Source organism: Hippocampus bargibanti, linkage group LG09 (assembly GCF_051943395.1).
Source record: "Hippocampus bargibanti isolate YZ-2025 linkage group LG09, ASM5194339v1, whole genome shotgun sequence".
Classification (NCBI taxonomy): Eukaryota; Metazoa; Chordata; class Actinopteri; order Syngnathiformes; family Syngnathidae; genus Hippocampus; species Hippocampus bargibanti.
In genome coordinates, this window is record NC_142742.1 from 23,842,550 (window position 1) to 23,867,514 (window position 24,965).

At 44.6% G+C, this 24,965-nt stretch overlaps 1 protein-coding gene across 2 annotated transcripts; it reads right to left on the reverse strand.

Moving 5' to 3' along the window:
• Positions 1-1,942: 1,942 nt before the first annotated feature.
• LOC148894055 (tumor necrosis factor alpha-induced protein 2-like) lies at positions 1,943-24,894 on the reverse strand. 2 transcript variants are annotated; one of them, XM_089003742.1, is made up of 13 exons: positions 23,975-24,894; positions 22,788-23,015; positions 15,492-15,801; positions 12,495-12,812; positions 12,301-12,412; positions 12,107-12,229; positions 11,479-11,573; positions 11,312-11,404; positions 11,120-11,246; positions 10,933-11,052; positions 10,667-10,822; positions 3,676-3,797; positions 1,943-3,165 (listed from the first exon to the last, which is right to left on the reverse strand). In XM_089003742.1, the coding sequence occupies exons 2-13, from the start codon at positions 22,942-22,944 to the stop codon at positions 2,949-2,951; spliced, it is 1,950 nt and encodes a 649-aa protein (XP_088859868.1). In that variant the 5' UTR covers positions 22,945-23,015; positions 23,975-24,894; the 3' UTR covers positions 1,943-2,948. The 2 variants fall into 2 exon arrangements, with proteins under 2 accessions (XP_088859868.1, XP_088859866.1); XM_089003740.1 differs by lacking the exon at positions 23,975-24,894 and adding an exon at positions 23,336-23,893.
• Positions 24,895-24,965: the final 71 nt, after the last annotated feature.

A 24,965-nucleotide genomic window follows, 5' to 3' on the forward strand; every position in this document is an offset into this window, starting at 1 on the left:
TGGTGAAGTTAAATGGAAAAGAACGTTAAAGTACAAATCGCTAAATAAATATAACTGGTTAATTTATTTTGTCATTTGATATTTCTATGATGACAGGTGAGGCACGGCCTCACCTGCCTCCCCTGACTGCACGTCACTGGTGCCTTGGTTTGAAAAAGGTTGAAAAACACTGCTCTGAACCAACACTGTTGCTAGTGAGCTATCGAGCGAGCGAGCTAGCTAGCTATCTATTCATATAATAAACCCAGGAGTAAAAATAAATATATGATACAATTTAATTGTCAATTTTTCTCAGAATCAAAATGTTTGTTGAGTCACATTTGTCATTTTTCCTATCCCACTTTCCAAGCAATTTTGAAGCCCGAATATTCACCTCTGACCTTTGCTAATCCTGCGCTCGGCCCTTTTCCTGGCAAAGGGTTGGTCTTTCTGTAAAGCTTACGCTCGCTTACAGACAAGGTAAGACTTGTCAACACGACGACGTAACGATTTCCGTGAATTCTTTGGGATGCCAGTGAGTCACGTTCTAAACGGAGAACTCCCGGAAAATGAACTGCCTTTTTAATGCGTTAACCATGTGGCCGCCCTCACAACAAGGTTTCACAATTAAAAATAACAATAAATTGCCCTGCAGTGCATCTGCAGAGGGGAATCGCAGGCATAATCATTAAAAATAAAAAATCCCCTCTTTTTCCATTTTCAAATATTTTTGTGAAAGCTCCAGAGAACCACCGGGGCGGCGCTAAATAGCTCCACAACTGCAGGTTGCCGAACCCTGGCCTAAATGCCGAGCCAGGCCATTGTTTATATTAAGATACATTGTATTTTATGTTATTAATTTGGCCCATTGTAATAACTTTTACATTTAAAAAATTACATTTTGGGTTTACTGTATCACTAGCTATCAAGCTGGCTAGCTAGCTAGCTAATGGCTAGCTATCTAACTTGTCCTGTGACTGTGAAGTGACCTTGGAAGTTTTGTGGAGCGCTTGTGGGTGAAGTGTATTGTTATTATCATTAACTATCTCTTAGCTCGCTAGCTTTCTATCCATTTGCGTTACGTCCGGGTTGAGTGAACGCTGGTGCGTGTGGCTGCCGCTGCTCACCCACAGAAATAATCTATCCTGTGACTGTAAAGTGACCTTGAGAGTTTTGAAAGGCGCTTATAAATCAAATCAAAACTTTTTTTTAAAAAGACCCAGTTGTTCACGTTACAATCGAACAACCATAAAACCCCCTAAAAGTTGCAGAAGTTCTCATACAGTTTCAGTAAAGCTCCAGAGTTGAGCTTTTGAAAATGTTAATGAGTAAAAATTCCAAATATAGGTAACAGCCGACTTACGACCGGGTTCCGTTCGGACAAAACGGTCGTAAATCAAACAGTCGCAAGTTGAAATCCATTCAAAATGGCCGACGTGCAGTTCCACAACAGGACAGTATAGGATGTCAATCTGTTGTTTTTAAGCAACGTTTTCTATTGAATACTATTATATACCAAGCCGTTAACAGTTCATTTATAAATGTGATAACTTTTAGTGTCATTTTTAATCATTTTATATTTCATAGCTCATGTATTTTGTTTTTCTACTTTCATTCTTTTCATCACTTTGTTGCTGTGAAATGTAAATTTCTCCACTGCGAGACTAATAAAGGCAAATCCATCCATCCATCCATCCATCCATAGTATCGATTTTTATTACCGTATACTTCTACCTGTAATGTATACCAAACTGTTTATGTACAGTTTATTTATAAATTCGTAACTCAGATGTTAGCTGTGTAGTTCAGAAAAAAGGATCCAACAATGAAAGATCAGATTGCTATCAACCCCTTTTAAATTGAGCAAATTGAGTGTGCAAAAGAAAGTTTGCAAGTATGTATTGTGATGTCATGAGAGGCTAGCTCTCAGCGGGACAGGACAAGGAGCGCAATGGGCGACAGGTTTGAATACAAAGGTTTTAATAAACGGTTTCACGGGGAATTCACAAGTAACAAAGGCAAGAATAGTGTCTCTTCCAATACTTAAATCATAATAAAGTCTCTTCTGAGGTGAAACTGAAGACAGAGTTCTTTTCCATGGCTTTCTAAGCCTCACCCCTCTTGATGTCCTTCTCAGGTAGCCTAGCCACCTTTAGCATCCAGTGTCCTGTCGTATGGTCCCAACTGGCAATGAGTTCCACGCAGCAATCAGTTTCTCTACAGAGCACAGCAACAGAGCTTGTCTCCCCCGGCCTCTACACTCAGAGGCTCTCTGCCAATCAAGCCGTGATCAGCCACAGGTGTGGGGTTTGAATTGCTGCCTTCCACCAGATGGGGCCAAAACTCTCTCTGGGTGAAGCCATTTTAGGGGATTGTATTTGCCCTCCAGGACCCAGCCTCTCGTGACATCACAGTACAGTGAGACCTCAACTTACAAACTTTTTGTCTTACAAACGTCAAATTTATGAAAATTAAACCTTATAATAAGCACTATTTTCATAATACACACCCACCACGGCTGGCGGAGTGATCTTCGGCGGAAGCACACGACCGAACAGCACCAAAGGTTAAGTTACCAACAGCTAATAGGTAGCCAGCTGGACAGCTAGCTAACTAGCTTATGGAAGGTGACTCTCCTTCCATAAGCCATCAATGACCATCAAAAAGGTCAATACAACTTTATTTTACAGCACAGTTTATTTCTTTAATTATAGTCCTCATGTAATGCGCCTCTCTTTCCAAACAGCAATTCCCTTTGACCTTCGACCTCCAACGCCATTCTATCAAGCCATAAATGACCATCACAAATGTCAATAAAGTGACTTTATGATACAATGCAGTGTATTTCTTTCATTACAATACAATAGGACATTTATTATACATAGAATAAGGTATGTTGTGTGTAGTTTTAAGGCTTATTTAGTTGAAAAGTATATTTTATGGAAACCCGGGAACGGATTATTCCCATTTTAATAGTTTCCTATGGGAATTTTTTTTTCGCTTTTCGCCTTACACACTCTGTCTGGGAACCAATTAAGTTCGTAAGTTGAGGTCTCACTGTATGTGAAAAAATGGTGCGGTGCTTTGCAGTCCTTGGGAATGGTCGCCAGGACATGACTTATGTTTCGAATCTCACTGTAGCTCAGGTTGGCCTTCCGGTCGAGCAAAAAGTGCACGTGGTCCACACTGAAAGAAGCAAAGGGAAGAAGTAAGGAAGGAAATGGAAGTGGGCACGGCACTGATCCCATTTTAGTGTCTGTGTTGAGCAGCTGGGATTTTTTTGTCGCGGCTTGGAATTGAAGCGGATTGATGTGAGACAATCTCTTTTGGTCAAAGGATGCTACAGCTTGGTGCTTGCTTTCAACATTTAGCTTGTAGCAGACGTGTACATTTCACCATGACATCCCTGATTCACTGGTGAAAAGGACGCTTTGATCGCCATCCTGCTTCATACAACAAAGAGGGTGCAGGAAGTGCTGAAGATTGAATGACTGTCTGTGTCACATTATTTGTTATTTATTTTTTTGTGTTTTTTTTTTTACTTCACTTTACTGCCTTTATAGCAGCTCCGATTTTTCTTCTTTCTTTCCTTTCCTCTTCCTTCCATCACTTTGCTGCTGTGAAATGTCAATTTCTCCACGGCGAGACTAATAAAGGCAAATCCAATCCAATCCAAATATTTTGAAAATGTCTTACTTGAATTCGGGGAAAGCGCATCCCAGCGAAGCCACCTGCAACTGGATGGCAGGGATATCCTGGAGCTTCAGGACTTCGGCAATCATACCGAGAACCTCCTGAAGCCACGCCTCCTCAGAGCCCTCAATGGCGAAAACATGAGATACAGTCAAAGCGGGGTTATCGACCATAATCCGTTGCAGAAACCTGTTCAAAAACCAATTTGGTGGAAAATCGAAACGTTTGCCATTATAATCTATGTCATTAAGGTCTGCTGTTTTTTTTATCGATATTGAACAATACAAACGTGGCGACTCACAATAGAACGCAACAGGAAGATAATGCGTTGCTCACAATCAGACGCGACACCAGGAAGTGACGTACAGTGGAACCTCGGTTTACGAACCCCTTGGCTTACGAACGTTTCGGTTTACGAACGTTACATTTATGAAAATTTTACCTTGGCATACGAACTATTTTTCGGGATACACGCGGAGCTACCACAATGAGTTATGTGTCGTTCGTGAACGAGCCCATTCTCCAAACAAGGAAATGGGAGCGGACTTTTTTTTTTGTCCTCGATTCCCCGTCCCCAGTTAAAGCCACGTGATTGGTCAAGAACGCAGCAGTGGGGGATGGGGTTACAGACAGAGAGAGAGGCCCTTCTCCAAAAAACAATATGGTGTCTTCGATTAAAGCAACGTAATTGGTCAAGAACCCAGCAGTGACAGTGACAAGTGACAGTGACAGTGACAAGTCTGTACACTTGATGCAAAAGCTATCAACCCATCTCAACAGATCACAATTGATGAACTAGATACAATTATCACAGAGAAAGCACATACAAGGGATCATTACTTAAGATGGTGAAAGAAGCCTATGTTCCTCATCAAGTGTTTAATGCTGAGGAAACCGGACACTCCATTCCATCAAGCCATTAACGACCATCACAAAGGTAAATAAAATGATTTTATTGTACCGTACAGTTGATTTCTTTAATCATAATACTATAGCACATTTATTATACATAAAATAAGCTATATTTTGTGTAGTTTTCAGGCTTAGAAAATTAGAAAGTAGAAAATTATGTTTTATGGGGACCTGGGAACGGATTATTCTCATTTTAATGATTTCCAATTGGGAAATTAATTTTTGGGATACACACTTTTCGCCTTACACACGCTGTCTGGGAATCAATTAAGTTCGTAAGCCAGGGTCCTACTATATAAGGAAGCGGAGGCGAGTCGAGCGGTGCATTCACGTGCGCTCAGTTTGTTGAAAACCCATTTTCGGTTGTAAACCAAGGCTAAGAATAACAGAATTTTGATCAAAAACTGAATTGAGTAAGAACGAAGACGTTCGAAAACCAAAACAACGCTTGCCATGATAATCAATGCAAAAATTGTTAATCTGTTCCATCATATTTCCTTTTTTTTTTCAATAATACAAACACGTCCACTCATTCAGGTGGTGCATTCAGGTGTGCTCAGGTTGCTCGAGAACTGATTTTCGGTTGTAAACCGAGGCATAAAAAACACGATATTTTGGGTCGAAAACCAAATCGGTCGAGAACCGAGACGTTCGTAACCCCAGCTTTGACTGTACAGTGGTACCTCGGTTCTCGACCATAATTCGTTCCGGGACCCTGTTCGAAAAGCGATTTTTTCGAACACCGAAACCACCTCTTTGCTCCTGTCACTTGCGAGTTGCCAGGGGGGGGGGGGGGGGGGGCTGCCTATCCCGGGCGTTATTAGCATTACCCGAAAGGAATGAGCAATTGATTTATGGATTCACCTAATTTGCAATGAATACAAGGATAAATCAAAGTGAACACATGCATTTTGCCAAGGAATTTTTTGAAGGATGAAAAAATATGAATACAGTGACACCTCAGCTTACGAACGCTTGAGCTCACGAACTTTTCGTCTCACGAACATTAAATTTGGGAGTTTATAGTCTTGGTTGACGAAGTAGTTTTCGGCAAACGAACTAAACCACACAGCGCCACGGTGGCTGGCAGACTCGTTTTCTTTGAGTGCAGACGTGGTTTGTTATCGAGTGGAGTACTTTTGCTATTATGGGACCGAAAAAGACCCCACCACATCCTAGTGTTAAGCCGAAGAGGACACAAAAGAAAATGACGCTCGAGCAGAAGAAGGAGATCATCGAAAAACACCAACGGGGTGTGTGTTTGTGTGACTTAGTGTCCCAGTACCATTACGGTAAGTCGACCTTTGCTACGTGCGGCTAAGGGTGTTTCTGTCTCAGCCAGTGATTTTCAACCACTGTGCCGCAGCACACTAGTGTGCCGTGAGAGATCGTCAGGTGTGCCGTGAGAAACTATCCAATGCCCCTTTTTCAAATTTATAATTTTACAAACATTTATTAATCATTTTCTGCCAATATTATGTCATTGTCCTGTGTCCGTGCTGAAAAGACTGAGAAGGTAATTTAATATTTGCTCGTGTGGCAACACGTCACTCACTAATTGCCTCTTTCCTGTGAGATGGTTCGTGGTGTGCCGCGAAAAAATTCCAATGTAAAAAAAAACCTGCCCTGGTTCAAAAAAGGTTGCAAAACTCTGGCCTAAGCAACTGTCTCAGGCAATAGAAGAGGTTGAAACACTACTGTTGATATGGATTCACAAAAAGCAGCTCGCAGGGGACAGTGTGAGTGAGGGTATTATCGCCGAGAAAGCACGCCAACTTCACTTGGATATCATCAAGAGGCAGCCTGCAAGTTCGTTATCCATTATCGCTTGACCCAAGCTCCTCTCCTGATGAACTGGTTTCCCGCTACAACTCGGACCTCAACGACATTCTCAACACGCTCGCTCCTGTCAAATCCCGCTCTGTTTTATTTACTGGTTCTGCACCTTGGTTCAACGCTTATCTCCGCTCCATGAAATTGAAAACATGCCAGCTTGAAAGACTTTAGCGGAGAACCAGACTCACTGTTCACAACTTTCTCTCTACAAGAACAGTATCTCTCAAGCTAAATCACAATACAACTCTGGACTCACTGACTCAAATACTGGAAATATTTGGGCTCTCTTTTCTGTTTATAACAGAATCATTAAACCTCCTGTTTCTCTCCCCTCCTCACTTTTATTCCTCTGACACCTGCAATTCTCTCCTTCTATGCTTCTCAGAAAAAGTCAACAAAATCCACCAGCACCTTTACTCCTCTGTACCCCTCCCCCAACCTTCCTACCCCCTCTCATCTCTTATCTTCTTTTGATCTCCCTCTTCCCTCTACTATCTCGAACCTCATAACTATATCCAAGAATTCTTCTTCGTTGTATTAAGTTCATCCTGTCTGCTTGATATCCAATTTAAAACAGATTCTTCAACGGACAGTTAGGACGGCGGAAAAAATCATTGGCACCGCCCTACCCACTCTCGAGGACTTGCACACTGCAAGAATCCAAACTAGGGCGCGGAAAATCCTACTGGACCCTCCGCACCCTGCCCACCACCTTTTCCAGCTACTCCCCTCAGGCAGGCGCTACCGATCCATGCGCACCAAATCCAGCAGACATTTAAACAGCTTCTTCCCCCAAGCCATTAACTCTTTGAACTCTTTGAACTCTTCAACAGTAGCCAAAATGGAACTGTATAGTGCCACTTAGCAGTGTTTTTTGACGACGATACTAGTGCATCGTGTTCTACCGGAAACAAATTCCTTGTGTGTTCTACATACTTGGCAATAAAGATGATTCTGATTCTGATTCTTATCTTACAGACAGTGTATTGTCGGTGTTCAAATACCTGACATGTTTCATATAATAATTCAATAAATTCAATAAATGCAACTCAATATATGAAATCCCATGCAAGTCATGCAATAAATCATACATCGGGGAGACAGGAAGGAGTTTCAATACAAGAAAAAAAGAGCACAAGAACGAGTGTGAGAAGGAGACCACTGCATCACAGACTACTGCAAAAGAGAAAATCAGATCATGGACTGGGACAAGGCCAGAGTCATCCGCACCGAAGGAAACAAACATCAGCGCTGGATCAGGGAGGCCATTGAAATCCGGAAGCGAGGACGAAAAGGACCATCAACAGGGATGAGGGAGCCTACATGCTCTCTACTACCTGGAGCAGTATCCTGGAGGGACAAACGGACAGCGGGGGGCGTGACTTGCCTGTCAGATCTGAAAGGTAGGTCACGCCCTCATAGCAACACCAGCTGAAAATGGCGCGTCACAACAACATCCGTGACATTATGACGAAGGCGGAAGTAGACGCCGAAACATGTCAGGTATTTGAACACCGACAATACACTGTCTGTAAGATACGAATCTGTTTAAAAAGAATTATTCTTGTTAATTAGATCCCCTCCCAACAGTTCTGGTTAAATCCTGCTTGCCATCTCTCCTTCCATTCATTTCAGCCATTATTCACTCCTCGCTGTCCTCAGGAATCGTCCCTGTCCCCCTCAAAACGGCGGATGCCACACCAATTCTTCAAAAGCCTAGATCGGATCCCAATGACTGGAAGAACCTTCGCCCCATTTCTCATCTTCCTTTTATTTCCAAAATCCTAGAAAAAGTTGTCCTCTCAGCTACACTCTCACCTCTCCCAGAATGATCTCTACGAACCATTCCAATCTGGTTTCCGCCCGCACCGCAGTACAGAATCAGCTCTCTTAAAAGTCACGGATGATGTTCTTTTGGCAGCTGACAGCGGTTTACTCTCCATCGCCGGCTTACTCATCCCATCCTCCTTGATAGACTTTCTTCCATAGGGATCACCGACACGCCCCTACGCTGGTTCCACTCTTATCTCTCTAGCCGCTCTCAGTTCATCCAAATTAACTCCTTCACTTCACAGTCCTCTCCTGTATCTTCTGATGTGCCCCAAGGCTCTGTCCTGGGACCGGTCCTCTTTATCACCTACCTTATTCCCCTTGGCAATATTCTCTGTAAATTTGGTATACAATTTCATTGCATTGCGGATGACACCCAGCTCTATCTCTCCAGCAAACCCGACGCCTCTCTTCCACCTTCTTCCCTTTCACTCTGCCGCTCTGAAATTAAATCTTGGTTTACCGATAACTTCCTCAAATTTAACAACGAAAAAAACTGAAATTATCCTCGTTGGTATCAAATCCACCCTGAGCAAAGCTAACAGTTTCTCTCTCACAATTGACAATTTGACCTTTTCTACCTCCCATCATGTCAAAAGCCTCGGTATCATCCTTGACCGCACACTACCTTTCAAGTCAAAGTCAAAGTCAGCTTTATTGTCAAATATGCTAATATCCACTCCCATATTAATAACTTAACCCGATCTGCGTACTTGCACCTACGCAATATCAATTTTCTTCGCCCGTCTCTCACTCCTCACACCACTGCTATCCTCGTTCATAGTCTTGTCACCTCCCGGATTGACGATTGCAATTCACTTCTCTTTGGGGTCCCTCAGAAACTTCTCCACAAACTTCCACTCGTCCAGATTTCTTCAGCCCGGATCATCACCAGAACCTCATCCTTTCACCACATAACCCCCGTCCTCCTCACACCACTGCTATCCTCGTTCATAGTCTTGTCACCTCCCGGATTGACGATTGCAATTCACTTCTCTTTGGGGTCCCTCAGAAACTTCTCCACAAACTTCCACTCGTCCAGATTTCTTCAGCCCGGATCATCACCAGAACCTCATCCTTTCACCACATAACCCCCGTCCTCCAAGAGCTGCACTGGCTCCCGGTCTAATATAGAATCAACTTTAACATTCTTTTTTATACATTTAAAGCTAACCATAACCTTGCCCCACCATACCTATCTGACCTTCTTCAAATTTCTATTCTCTCTCGTTCCCTCAGATCCTCTTGCTCCCTCCACCTCTGTGTGCCCCCCCCCCCCGCCCGTCTCAGCACGATGGGTGAGAGCCTTCAGCTGCTCTGCCCCCAAACTCACTTCCTCCGAACATTCGTAACATCGATTCTCTTCCCACCTTCAAGTCCCATCTCAAAACCCACCTATTTAAAATTCCATTTTCTGTGTAGTTCTCTCTCTTGTTTCTATTTATAATTGTATTTTATTTATTGTATTCCATTTGTGATTGTATTTTATTTATTATAGTACCTATGCTTGTCTGTGACTGTAAAGTGTCCTTGAGAGCTTTGAAAGGCGCTTAAAATGTATTATTAAATTATTATTATTATTATTATTATTATTATTATTATTAACAACTACCATCACAAAGGTCAATAAAACCACTTTATTATACAGTACAGTTTATTTCTTTAATTACAATCCAATAGCACATTAATTATGTCATGATCTGGTTGGCGACCAACGGGGGGCGCTGTCGGCCCCGCCTGCACCTGCACAGGTGCTGGTCGTTTCCAATCAGTGACACTCAAAAGGACCCCCGGCACGACCATTCGGTGTCGGGTAATTGTTGAATGTGATTGTTGTTTGATGCACTGTTGTATGATGTTGAACGCATTGTATGCTGTTGTATGCAATTGTGTGCATTGTGTGCGGTGCATGTGTTTGTTTAACCTTGGCGGACTTTTAATCTTGGTTTTCTTTTGATACTTTGTATTTTATCCGTACAGATGATTTTGATGTTTTAGATTTTGTTCCTGCTGACTTTATTTTAATACAATTTGTCAAACACAACCTCCTGCTCCCTCCTGCCTGCTTTTTGGGATCCGCACCCGCCATCACCACCTTGCAAAACGTGACAAATTATACATAAAATAAGGTGTATTTTGTGTAGTTTTAAAGCTTATTTAGTAAAAAAAATATGTTTTATGGGGACCTGGGAACGGATTATTGTCATTTTAATGGTTTCTTATGGGAAATAAATGTTTGGAAGATGAACTTTTCGCGTCTCACACACACTTTCTGAGAACCAATTAAGTTCATAAGCTGAGGTATCACTGTACATAAAAAATACACACACACACACACACACACACACACACACACACACACACACACACACACACACACACACACACACACACACACACACACCTACATACTTACGTGTCTGGCAAAGAAGTCGTGCAGAGCGCGTGCGTCATGATTCATGCTGGCGGCCGCCTGTAGCTGCTGCTGTTTGCCCCACGACTTGCGTACCACGGCAAAAAATCTGTGCACGTAGAGCATGCACGACTTCTTGTGCAGCAGACCAATCATCTCCTAGCGGGCAGAGCGCGCAGCCAATCAGACGTACATCGTCCACGATGGCGACGCCATTTCAAGTCATCGTATCCGATCGTCAGGAATCACTAGCGGGCGGTCGTTCCTACCCGGTGACAGGACTCAGATGAACCCCGAAGCCGCAGCATTTCGTCCTCCAGGCCGGATTGCGCGAGGTCCAGCGTCGACTTCTTCAACCAGCACTCGCTGAAAAGCGGCCCCTGGCACGTCTGCGGCGTCACAAAGTTCAGATGGCGGCAGAGAAAATTGTAACGGCGGCGGCGGCGTCACCCTGACCCTGATTTTCTCCAACGCGGGTTTCAGCAAGTAGCCGAACGCCGTGGTCTTCATTTCGCTCAGAAAGCTCAGGCAGTTTTGGTGCACGTCCTCCGGGAACAGATGGCTCTGCGCGGTCAGGAAGTCCCTGCGCGCACGCCGGAAACGGATTTAGGACGGACGGGCGAGCGGGCGGCAGGGTCGCCACCTCACCTCAACTGCGTCACGCAGCCCAGGTTTGCTTTGACGATGGCCGCGCTGTTGGCTCGGTTGCGGTAGATGACGTCGTCCTGGAAAGTCCTGAACCTGCAAGGCGCCGGGGGGTAGGGTCAGCGGCGCCGGACTTTGAGCGAGCGAGTGGGGTCTTGGCGTGCCGTTACCTCCGCAACTGGTCGAGCAGCCCGCATGTCAATTTTTGAGCCTTGCGCGGGTCACCCAACACCTTGGTGGCAGAGTTCCCGATGCCGTGGAGCACCTAGATCCGTCACATGTGTCAAAGTCAAGGCCCGGGGGCCAGATCTGGCCTTCAGAGTCTTTTTAGATGGCCCGCGGGAGCAAATCGTGCGCGTCAACTTTCATCATACTTGTTGATATCTGGACCAAAATTTCAAATTGCTGTGGGAAATAACTCACAAGCGGCTCGGGACAAAAAAATTGTTTGACCAATCACGTGTGTCAACTTTCATAATCCTTGCTGAAATTTGGAGCAAAATTTGAAATTGTCATGGGTAAAAAAAAAACAACGTTGAGAACTCCGCCCTCCCAGAAGACGTAACTCCGAAGCGGCCCAAGACAAAAATTAGTTTGACACATCATGTGTGTAAACTTTCATAATCCTTGATGAAATTTGGAGCAAAATTTGAACTTGTCATGGGTAAAAAAAAATAGCATTGAGAACACCGCCCTCCCAGAAGACGCAACTCCGAAGCGGCCCAGGACACCCCTGATCAAAGCATATCATTGGATTTCGTTTGAATGCAAATGAGTATGCGGGGGGAGGCGCCAGACCTGAATGATGTCATAGGCCAGCGGACTGACGAAGCATCCGTCCTCCGTGGGCGGTTCCCGGCCTTCGGTCCAGTCTGTCCGGGTCAGGTCGAGGACGCGTTCCACGTAGCCGTTCAGTTCTTGCTGAACAAACGCGGACATCCAGCGTGACGAGCGACTCTGCTAGCGCCTAGCGGGAAGGCCGCGCCGGCTACCTGCTGATAGCTGAGGTATTGTTCCTCCAAAGGCGAGAGGAGATCTTCTGGTAGGAGGTCTCCGAGGACTTTGGCGTCGATGACGGCGGCCAGCGGAGGTTCCTCAAGCAACCTGGCGCACGAGATGAGGCGGCGGGGGGCAATTTAGTCCTTGGCCGACAAAGTGGGCGCAATGTTTAGCGTACGGAACTGACTGTGGGTAGTACTCGTTGACCCAGCGCAGCAGGAAGGTGCAGTCCCGGTCATCCAGCCCGAAGTCGGCCAGCTTCCGGAGCCTGACGCTCATCCGGTGGTGGTACCAGCTGGCGTACAGCTGGCAAACGGCGAGGCCGCTCGGGTAGCAGGGCTTGACGCGCTCCGCCACCAGCAGGAGGTCGCGCTTCAGCTGCTGGCCCATGCCGAGCACGTCGGCGCGGATGGATGACTGCGCCGTGGTGGGCGTGTACGGCGGAGCCTCCATGCGCTCCTTGATCAGGCGGCGCAACGTGTCGTCGTGGACGCGCCACCACCGCCTGCCGGGAGGGCCGACCGAGAACAGGAAGTTGCATTTGAAATTGGATTGCCAACAATTTTGTCGTACACCCCCCAACACCCAAAAAAAAACACAATTACAGTCAAATATTTTGTATTCATCAATTAACATCCTAAGGACAACCGACACCATTTTTTTTTTGTTTCCTAACCGACAACAGAAAAATGTTTAATAGCTTCTAAAATACCCAAAAAAACGCAGGCTGATATTTTAGTAAAATGCAAAACACCAATCAAAATGACTTAGTGTCCCAAAACTACTTCAAAATGAGCTCGGAAGTGGCGAGTTTCAGAAGGTCCCGCCCCCTTGTTCTTGACGTCACGCCAGGAAGTCTTGCCTTGCTCTACAATCAAAACAATAGCTTCAGATTCGGAGAAAATGCTTTCTTGTTACTCATCCAGTTATGAATATGGTTCAAATAGTTCTGAAGAGGAAAGCATACATGTTTGCAATCGATGAAAGAAGTCCTTCCGTGTCATTTTGAGGCGTGTGGACTGAAATGTAGCGTCCCAGAAAATGCACAAGAGGGCGCCCAAGGTCAGTTGGAAATGGGCTGATTTGTCTGCTGAGAATTTGTGTCAACTTGTATCAAATAGTAGTCTTGGTGCAACACACGTGCAGCCATATTACCCTGAGAACGCCCGATCTCGTAAGCTAATCAGGGTCGGGCCTGGTTAGTATTTGGATAGGAGACCGCCTGGAAATACCAGGTGCTGTACATTGGCAGTCCTATAGACCTACACGGGTGTAAAGACGACCCCGCCATCCACGAGTCTCCGGAGCCTCTAAGGCGGTCTGGTGGCGAGATCCGCCACCTTTCCGGCAGCTCCTATGGGAGTAAACCCGAAATCAATCCGGTAATGGCGCACCTAAGGCGCTCTGGTGGCGAACTCCGCTACCTTTCCGGCAGCTCCTGCGACCATACTGATGCCAAAATTGTCAGCTCAGCTGTTCCTTTGGTCCATTCAGTGTGGTGGAGAGGGGGAGCAAGCTGCATCGGCGACAGCCTGCTGTCCATAATACACCGCCCAGGCACACTGTCCACTGATAGGACAGTCATCCATGGTCAGCCATGACCGATGGAGGCCGACGACGGTGCAACACACAACGATTCACGATTGTGTTATTGATGCGTTTTCCATCAAATTTCGCCATCAACACAGATCAACACGATGTTTTCAGACCATACAAAGTACCCAAAATGCATTGTGTGTCACTTCCTCGGTCAGGGGCGTTCCTGACGTGACGTCAGGAATCGTCACCAACTCAAAAACAAGACCGTAAATATTCAGTGGGAGTCTTAAAATGTAAAATATGGCTCGATGCGGTGGAATCTTTGTCAAATACGCTCAGGAGAAGTCATTTGAAGTCATTTTACAAATTATGGACACAACTTGTCCGGAGGCGTCGCTTGTCCTTTGAGTCATTCACTGCCATTTATTAATTTATTCGGGTTTTGTTTTTTTTTCAGTTTGGGTGCCGATAAAGCACTGGCCAGACCTCTGGCAATGTTTTTCCCTTCCACAAGAGGCCAGCTTTTGCCTTTTGTCCATGCTAGCGCTTCGTTACAGCTTCAGGTGTAGTTAAAACGCAGCATTTTTGTACAGTCTCCCCCATTTGAAGCTCAGATAACTTCAGGTTCATATCATTTAGGAATTAACTCTTTTTTTCCTGATAAAAGGAGAATAGCGGAAAAGTATTTTTTTTGTCCTAAAATTTTAAGGCATTCACTGCCATTTACGAATTTATTCGGGTTTTGTTTTTTTCAGTTTGGGAGCCGATAAAGCGCTGGCCAGACCTCTGGCAATGTGTTTCCCTTCCACAAGAGGGCAACTTTTGCATTCTGTCCATGCTAGCACTTCGTTACAGCTTCAGCTGTTGTTAAAGCGCTATATAAAGCAGCGCTTTTGTACAGCCGCCCCCATTTCAAGCTCAGATAACTACAGAGCTATACCATTTAGGATTTTTTTTTTTTATGATGAAAGAAGAAAGTCGAAGGTCTCTTAAGCTGCATTGAATGTTTATGTTAAGCCATGTTAGAGCTTTGTTACAGCGTCAGCTGTTGTTAAAGCGCTACATGAAACAATATGTATGGATTGCATTGTATTTTGGACAGCCGCCCTCATTTCAAGCTCAGATAACTCCAGATCCGTATAATTTAGGAATTAACTCACTTTTGTATGATGAAAGAAAAAAAGTCTTAAGGTTTCTTACGCTGCATTGAATGCTTATGTCGTCCTAAAACTGAATATTCTGTGGGTTGATGCAATTTCAGTGACAACGACAAAAACCCTGGAACTGAGTGGACACATTTTTGCACATGTGCTGCCAATCAATTCGTTGATCCTGTTGGATTTAAAAAAGTCGTAAAAAAGTAATTGTATTAAAATGAATAGAACTGTGTTGGTAGAGAAAAATACATACAGTAAAGTCTCGTTATAGTCCCGGTTATATCGATGCCATTTCTATGCACGCACGGACAAAATTACATGAAAACATGGTCGGATATATCGATAGTCCCGGTTATATCGATATTTTTTCGGAGTCCCTTGAATATCGATATAACGAGACTTTACTGTATTTATATGCACTGGAAATATCGCAGCTTTTTTGAGGGGGGGGGGGTGGTTAAAAAAGAAATAACTGAAGTGTTCCCTACGTGGGCCTCCAGGGCGGTGCCGTGCCTCCATGCCGCTCCCATAATTTGTCGCACTTGTCCTCCTGCTGGATGAAGGTCACGGCTGACTTGAGCGCGTCGGCGTCCTCTCGGTCCAGGGAGCCCCTGAGCGTCCGCAGCACGGCTTCCTCCAAGGCTCGCCGGTCGGCCGCTAGAGCCTCCACGTCCCCGTGGGGGCGCGCCTCCTCGCCGTCGAAAAGACGCTCCTCTCGCTCCAGCAGAAAGCGGCCCGCCTCGCTAAGGCGCAGCGCCGAAAGATGCTGCTCAAAGGTCAGCGGGGGCGGCGGCGGTGCTGTAGGAGCAAAAACAAAAATTGGACTATTCCAAAGGCTAATATCCCGTGCTAGGCTAATGGTCTGAGCCGAGTTAACCAACCTTTGCCGAGCTAGTCGCTTAGGCTATGCTAGCGAATCGGTGCTAATAGCAAGATTTTTTTGACCGCAGCTCCATTGCCAAGCTAATAGCCTCCGCTAAGCTAACAAATTGGTACTATGTGCAAAGGAAGGTTTGTTTTTGTTATTTCCCCTAATGCACCTCTGTTACCAAGCTAATAGCCTTGGCTAAGCTAACAAATCGGTGCCAATAGCATTTTTTTCCCAACGCACCTTCATTGCCTAGCTAATAGCCTCAGCTAAGCAAACAAACTGGTGCTAATAGCAAAGGAGGGTTTGTTTGTTTGTTTCCCCCCTAAACACACCTCCGTTGTCGAACTAATAGACTCGGCTAAACTAACAAATTGGTGCCAATAGCATGTTTTTCCCAAACACCTCCATTGCCGAGCTAATAGCCTCAGCTAAGCTAACAAATTGGTGCTAATAGCAAAAGTGGGCTTGTTTGTTTTCCCCCAAACGCACCTCCATTGCCGAACTAATAGACTCAGCTAAGCTAACAAATCGGTGCCAATAGCCTTTTTTTCCCAACGCATCTCCATGCTGAGTTAAGAGCCTTATCTAAACTAACAAAACGGTGCTAATAGCAAAAGATGGCGTGTTTGTTTGTTTTCCGCCAAAAGCACCTCCGTTGCCAAACTAATAGACTCGGCTAAGCTAACAAAACTGTGCTAACAGCAAAAGAGGATTTGTTCGAGAGTTTTGAAAGGCGCTTTTAAATGAAATGTATTATGTTTATTATTATTGTTATTATTATTATTTGTTTGTTTCCCCCCTTAACGCTCCCTCGTTGCCGAGCTAAAAGCCTCGGCTAAGCTAACAAAACGGTGCTAATATCAAAAGTGGATTTGTTTGAGTTTTGAAAGGTGCTTTGAAATAGAATGTATTATTATTATTATTTGTTAGATTTTTTCCCAGAACGCTCTTTCGTTGCCGAGCTAATAAGAGATGCCAGTAAAGAGTTTGATGGTTCTCTTTATTTGTAAGTAGGTTCATTGTCAGATCTCCCAGGCAGGTGACGCGCAGAGCTTGAACGTGGCGTGGAGTCGAGCAAGTCGAGCCGTGATGTCCGTCCGACGCCCGGCTCATGAGCCGGGAGTCCGAGATGCGTCTGAGATGATTCTGCCCCGTGGTTCGACCAATCTCTGTGTCCCGCGACAGCTGCTTTTATACCATTTTCAAGCGTGTGCTATGCGTCACGGTGAGACGCACATCAAGGAGATCAAGGAATTGAAAGGCATGAAATGGTTGAAAGGCGCACTTCAAAATCATACACACGTGTGACGCCACAGGGCTCCCCTCCTGGATCCAAAGTCGGTGAAAGTGATGAAGGAAAAAGAAATGAAAACAAAAGTCATTCTGCGACATGGTGAGGCGACGGTCACCGGGCATGGCAGGCGTCGGTGGGGTGATTGCCGGAAGTTTCGTGGTGCCTGAAGTCGTTGTACGGGAGCACGGCAAAGAGTGCTCTACGACTGCCAGTTTGAGTCGATCGATGGAAACTTTCCTCGCGGCCGTCAAGTCGATGCCGGAAGGTCTTCTCACCGTGAGTTGTTCGGCTGGGATCGGTCAAGTCGGAGAATCGATGACGTATTGTGAGGACGAAGGTGCGTGGGGTTGGCCATGCTGCCGGGCACGGACAGGCCGGTCATCGGCGACGGTGGTGTTGATCGCGCTGCCATGGCGCTCTGCAGGACGCTGAGGAAGCACGCTGACGTCGGCGGCCATGAAGCGTCTTCCCGAAGTCCGATCGTGGACATAAGCGATGTCCGACGATGTCCGATCGTGGACATATACGATGTTCGATCGTGGACATAAGCGATGTCCAACGATGTGCGATCGTGGACATAAGCGATGCAGCTAGTTGCAGAGTCGCCAGGCGAATTGGACGATGTCGGCCTTCAGGGTACGGCAGGTTTCACGGTGGGGTCGGGGCGCTCACGGGTGGTGGCGGCCCATCGGGAGCTCGGCTCGAGGGGTCTTGCTGTGAAGATGCCGGGTTCACGGGCGGCTGGGAAATCTGGTTCTTTCCATTTGGAGAGTTGATTGGGCTGAGGAGGACAAAAAAAAAAATCCTCCTGGCTAGCTCGCCAATAAAGTGTTTGATGGTTCTCTTTATTTGTAAGTAGGTTCATTGTCAGATCTCCCAGGCAGGTGACGCGCAGAGCTTGATCGTGGCGTGGAGTCGAGCAAGTCGAGCCGTGATGTCCGTCCGACGCCCCTCATGCCGGGCGTGAGTCCGAGATGCATCTGAGATGATTCTGCCCCGTGGTTCGACCAATCTTTGTGTCCCGCGACAGCTGCTTTTATACCATTTTCAAGCGTGTGCTATGCGTCAGGGTGAGACGCACATCAAGGAGATCAAGGAATTGAACGACATGAAATGGTTGAAAGGCGCACTTCAAAATCATACATGCGTGTGACGCCACACCAGCGTGTCGTCATTTGTTATGATCATGCGATCGGTCGCTAACTTCCGGTAGGCAGAAAGCCAATTAAACACAACAGTTGTCAGCGAGTGCGATCATTGCTTTGTAAGCATATGCGTTTCATTTTCGGTTTCGATGAATGAAAGTCTTCGCGTTTTAATACGATGGTGATATCGTGTGTGGTTGTTGGCTGTACGAACCGTCTTGTGAAAGGATCCAGGTTAAAATTTCACCGAATACCGATCGCCGACGGAAGAAAACAGCTATGGCTTCAGGCCATCAATCTTAAGAATCGGGCACCAGAACATCACGGAGGTCGAGTTTGTGGAGATCATTTTTCGTCAGGTTTGTTTCTTTACATATATATTTCTGCATAGAAAATAGAATGTTTATTTTTTTCAAAAAGCAAGTTGAAATTCACCTATACCTGTTCATTGTTTATTCACCAAGTAAAAAATATGGTAGTGATGGAGAATAATAATTTATCATGTTTAAAAGTGCCGTGCTTTGCTGACCAACTAAACAATGGGCCTACAGTCAAAGCGCAGATGGCCACAGTAAATCTGAGTGAAACAGACACGGCAAGGTGAACTGTCGTCTCAATCTAGATTCTAGAAGGTCCGGCCTTGCACAGAATTTAGGGCTTGAGATACTCCTTTTTCACCAAAGTTATTTACGGCTTAAACATCCTGCACAAGCGCCAGATTACAAACTTATCAGTTCTTGGAAAAGACAACCAATTAAAATGTCTTATGTTTTACTGCTTGCAGCTGTTGGTGCTCAGAACGCACAGAGGCGTGGCATTATAATCAAGAAAACTGTGTTTTACTAATATATCACTTTAATTTACATATACTCTAAATAAATAGCTTGGCAGAGGGGCGCAGAATTCAGACGTATGTCATCTGATGACTGCGTCTCCTGCCGGCAGTGGGGACGATCTTTCTGGTTCTGAGTCTCTGTCCACGGTGTCTGACAGGTAGTCATGAGTTTATATATAAAACAATAATTTCCCATATGAAATGGCAATTCTGACTCAAACAAGCTAACAGCACCGGTTATCCCATCACACAGCGTGGACAAAACCAAGACCCTTTTGGCTTCCTTGAGATGTCTACACAGTCATAGTGAAACCATGTGTATGGACAGTTTACACACGTCCATGGTTGATGAGGTTTGTCACAAAGTCGCTGAGAAGGGATGACTTTTGTCTTCAAAAAACAATACGGTGACTGTTCACGTTGTAATAAAACACTGGATACACGTGTCCACTTTCTACGTATTCATGAGCTTTGAGGGACTTGTATGCCTTCAAACTATCATGAGCGAACTGTCCGGGAGTATCGACGAGGTAAAAATAAATATCGGTGAAAGTAATGTCCGGCCACAATGATGGATCGTCAACCCATCCCTTCTTCAAATTGTAAGGATCCGGCAAGTTAAAAATAACGTCACGATATCTCAGCTTCTCAAAGTATCGCTCTTGGACTTCTAACGGGAGCTTTCGCACATACTCGGAGTATTGTTCGGATTTCATGCTACAGTACAGTAAAGTCTCGTTATATCGCTATCGGTTATATTGATAGTACTGCTTATTACGATACTATTTTCATTTCCCGGCACATTTCTAGTCTTTTACGTATAATTAGTTCCGGTTCGTACAATACCTGGTTATTACGATAATCCGGTTACTACGGTGCCCTTTTCATCTCCCGCCAACCAATTTGGAAATACACCGGCGACAGTGGCGGTCCGTGCATTTCACACCTAGGCCTTCAGTGAAGTCCTGCTTAGTCCGACTTGAACAAATATCCCTCGTAATACCATAATTTATGACACAATGGCTGGAGATATCATTTACAAAAGCACACGCACGCAGTACTGGGCGTGGCGTCACCTTAATCGTCTACAACACAGGCTATTTTCCGGAGCAATTACACATCAATAAATCTGCATCAGCAATTAGAATTTGTCACTATATGTGATACTGCAAACACTTAAAAATAAAAGGAAATTTAAAATCATTTGTCCACAAAGTTTTATGAAGTCCACCAAGAATATGCAATCTTTAACAAGATTTTACGCTAAATTACAAAATGTCAGTTTAATATAAGAAAAACAACAAGACGTTCACAAAACGAACTATTTGTTGAAAATAAAAGTAAACAAATCTTTTTCATATGTTCTTGAGAATAGGCCTACCTACATGCGACAGCGAGTTGTCCTCTCCTTCAGCCATTGTGGGTTAAAAAAGAGAGTTGATATACTTTTTCTGCTAAAGTTTCCGGGTGTGATCTGTTGTCAGCTTGGTTGATTTGCATAGCGCCGCCTCCGCTCCAATCACAGGACGCGTACGTCATGTTCAACGCGAGGCCCTCTAGCTGGCCTTACTGTGCCAACTCATGATCTGATTAGCTATCGCAACTGTATATCAACTACACGTGCCCGTTCATGTACAGCGCACAGACGCCCTCACTGTTGATTCTGAAGGTGTCAGTCAGATTTCATACAGCATGGCGACACAAACTAGCTGAATTCTGATTGGATTAAAAACTCTGACCTAAAACTACAACACTGAAAGGAGCATAACCAAATGGATATAACATCAAGAAAACAGTATGTAGAATAATTATATATATATATATATTTAGAAAAAAATACTTTTTTAATGAAATTGACTTTTATGATAATGATGTCTGATTATGTTAAGCCAGCAGCTAAGGCCTTGCTGGCCCTGACGGCCCACCACTGACCGGCGAATACCGAGCCTAACCGGGTGACTTTTATAGCCAGAAGGCACAATCAGTGGATTGGGATCAGGTGCGTGAGCCCGGAGGAGCAGGTAGGGCAGGGGCGCGCACCTGACGCCAATCAGGATGTGACAATATCGATAACAAAGCAGCTTAAGCTGAATCGATATTTGCTTAAAGGACAACCGACGTCTCCGGACAAGTTGTGTCCATAATTTGTAAAATGGCTTCAAATGACTTCTACTGAGCGTATTTTACAAAGATTCCACCGCATATAGCTATATTTTACCTTTTCAGACTCGCTCTGAATATTCAGGAAGTCTTGCTTTTGAGTTGCTGACGAGTCCGTACGTGACGTCACTAAAGGACCCCCCCTGACCGAAAAAAGACATTGTAGCAGTCCTTCCATCACGTCAATGTATTTTGCTGTACATGTTTGGTCTGAGAACCGTGTCGCACCCAAAAGCCGCCAGAAGAGGGCATCCAAACTCCATATAAGGAATTTTGTCAGGCTGTGGAAGCGGAGATGGCCACAGGAGGTCGCCATTTTGTGCCTCTTTTTTTTTTGGGTGAGAGATTTTCCCCCAATATTTCCTCAAAATGGCACATATAATTCTTTAATCGATTGCAAACATGTATGCTTTCCTCTTCAGAACTATTTGAATCATATTCATAACTGGATGTGTAACAAGAAAGCATATTCTCCGAATCTGAAGCCATTGTTTTGATTCACAAGCAATGCAAGACGTCTTGGTGTGACGTCACGAACTGGGGGCGGGACTTTCTGAAAATGCCCAATTCACAGCTCAATTTTTTTGCAGATTTTGGACACTTTAAATCATTTTTATTGGTGTTTTGCATTTGACTAAAAATATCATACTGCGTCTTTTGGGTATTTTAGATGCTATAAAACGTTTTTCTGATGTCAGTTAAAAAAACAAAAAAGTGACGTCGGTTGTCCTATAAGTGCAAGCCAAATTTCCAAACATCCAAAAGGTGGCACTGAGCATGCTATTGTTGTTTGGCTCTACGTATGTGTGTGAACAGACCTTTTGTGTGACGAACACCAACAAAGCACCCCACCGATCCCAGTTAAATGAGGAACACCTTAGGTCTGTTTTGAGAATTGCCACAACAAAACTGACACTGGACTTTGATGCGCTGGCAAAAACGGGTAATCAACAACACAGACACACACAACAGCTAGTGGGAAGGGGCGAGGGGGACGCTAGGGTAGACAGGTGGACTAATGTTATCACATTATGCTGTGATTATTATTCAATTATTAATTTTTTACTAGTTGGTATGATAACATTATTAATATGAAAAGCAAATTAGTGACATCTTATCATCAGTCCAGAGTAACCACAGGGAAAGTGAAAGTTAATGGATGCTCTCTGTGCACATATAAATAATGCCTTATAAATAAAAACATTTGATATAGTGTATTTTTTACATGAGTAATTCGTTTTTCACATAATTTTACATGATTATGGTAGTTAGTTAATTTAAGCAACAACAAAAAAACAAACAAACTGAGGAGCTGTTGCCATTTGGGAGCCATAAGAGCCGGATCTTTTTAGTGAGCTAAGCCAAAACAACCGGCTCTCTGAAAAGAGCCGAAATTCCCATCACTAAGAGCCTCGACTAAGTTAACAACGGCTAATGGCAAAAGAGGGATTGTGTTTGTTTGTTTTTTTCCGAACGCACCTCCAAAGTCAGGGTTGTCTTGGGTCTCCGTGTGTTTGTCCGTGGCGGAGGTATTGTCACGTACAACTTGACTTGCGTTGGCCCCCCTCAAATGGAATAATTTGAAGTTCTTGACGTTCATCTTCAATCCTTCCGCCGCTTTCCAGGGGGGCTTCATCTCGGCGGCCGCCTTCTGGACGCGATTGGCCCAGGATGGTAACTTGAAGCCGTAGTGTTGCTGGTTCGAGTCTGATGCACAAGTGTGTTTTGACACATACGCAGACTTTCAAAGTACAGTTTCAAGTCGGGGTCTCATCAAACGTTTCAAGACATGATCGAAATATTCGGAGAAAAAAAATCTCCCCACTGCTTATCGAACAGTTCCTGCAAACTCCGGGAGACATCAAATATCCGTCTTGTCACGCGACACGAAGATTTTTTTCTCAAACGTGAACCACTAAATGGCCAAAAATCAACAACACGGAAAAACGTACAAATAGTGAGAAACGAAAGGTTGCGTGCTTGTTTCTGTGTATGGGCGTGCATGCGCGCGTGTGTGGAGCACTTACCCGAAGCCATGGCCGATCCTCTCAATAAACACTCGCTTTCTCACACGCGACTTTTTTTAAAGCACGAGTCACAATCCACGCCCGGTCCGGAAATGACGCCACACATACACTTTCCAAATAATACGTCTGTGTAAGTCGTACAGGAGTGGTCCATCGATGAGAAGGTTTCTTCAGCCGTACAGAAAGTACAGATGACGGCTGAAGAAACCTTCTCATCGATTTCCGAATAATACATTTCATTTATAACCGGCTTTCAAAACTCTCAAGGTCACGTGACAGTCACAGGATCCGTTTTTTTTTTTGTGGGTGAGCAGCGGCAGCCACACGCGCCAGCGTTCACTCAGTCCGGAAGAAAGTAACTCAAATAGATAGCTAATAGTTAGCCAGCCAGCTAGATATCTATATAGCTAATAGATAGATAGCTAGATAGCCAGCCAGCCAGCTAGATAACAAATAGATAGCAAATCGCTAGCAAATAGCTAGCTCGCTCGATTGCAATGGGAAACAACTAACTTCTCAATTTGAGGACAAAACAATAATAATAATAATAATAATATACAGTTCAACCATACCACCCCCCCCCCCCCCCCCAAAAAAAAAAAGACTCAAAAGTGAAAGTGTTTCTTGACAGGCTCGTACCGCGACGCAAAGGAAGTGCTGGAGCTCAGGAAATGAGATATTGATCACGCGGCGGGCGCAGGAAGTCGCATCCTGCTAGCTTCCACATGCAGGAAGTTCACAACGCAGACCAACGCCCTAAATTCACTCTGCGGTTTCCTGCTGAAAGGTCAAAGGGCGAAAAAAATAGTAGGCGATACATGATGCGATTTGGTGGACATGGCCGTCAATTAACTCATTCACTGCCATTGACGAATTTGTTCGGGTTTTGTTTTTGTCATGTTTGGGTGCCGATAAAGTGCTGGTTATGGCCTCTGGCAATGTTTTCCCCTCCCACAAGGGGGCAGCTTTTGCCTTTTTGTCCATGTTAGCGCTTTGTTACAGCTTCAGCTGTTGTGAAAGCACTATATTAACCAATATGTATTGTATTTTGCACTATATAAAGCAGCATTTTTCAAGCTCAGATAACTCCAGAGCCATATCATTTCGAAATTAACTCTTTTTTTTTCTGATGAAAGGAGAATAGCCGAAAAGTAATTTTTTTGTCCTAACATTTTTAACTCATTCACGAATGTATTCGGGTTTTGCTTTTTTCAGTTTGGGTGCCGATAAAGCGCTGGCCAGACCTCTGGCAATGTTTTTCCCTTCCATGAGAGGGCAGCTTTTGCCTTTTGTCCATGCTACTGCCTTGCTACAGCTTCAGTTGTTGTTCAAGCGCTATAGAAAGCAGCATTTTTGTACAGCCTCCCGCATTTCATGCTCAGATAACTCCAGGCTCATATAAATTAGGAATTAACTCTTTGTTTCCTGATGAAAGAAGAGAGTGTATGGTTTGTAACGCTGTATTGAATGTTGATGTAGTCCAAAAATATTTTGTGGGTCCTGGAATTGGAGTGAAAATGACAAAAACCCTGGCACTGGAGTGGATACATTTTGGCAAATGGTTTGGCAGTCAATGAGTTAAAATTCAGTTTGGAACGATTTTGTGTTTTTTTGTGACATTTGGCCAGTT

What these genes read in the sequence shown, in the direction of transcription:
- LOC148894055 (XM_089003740.1), bottom strand. An exon ending in GGCTGCGTGACGCAGTTGAG is followed by an intron (nt 11,247 to 11,311) that starts GTGAGGTGGCGA and finishes GCGTGCGCGCAG; the next exon opens with GGACTTCCTGACCGCGCAGA. An exon ending in TGCGCTTTCCCCGAATTCAA is followed by an intron (nt 3,166 to 3,675) that starts GTAAGACATTTT and finishes TGCTTCTTTCAG; the next exon opens with TGTGGACCACGTGCACTTTT.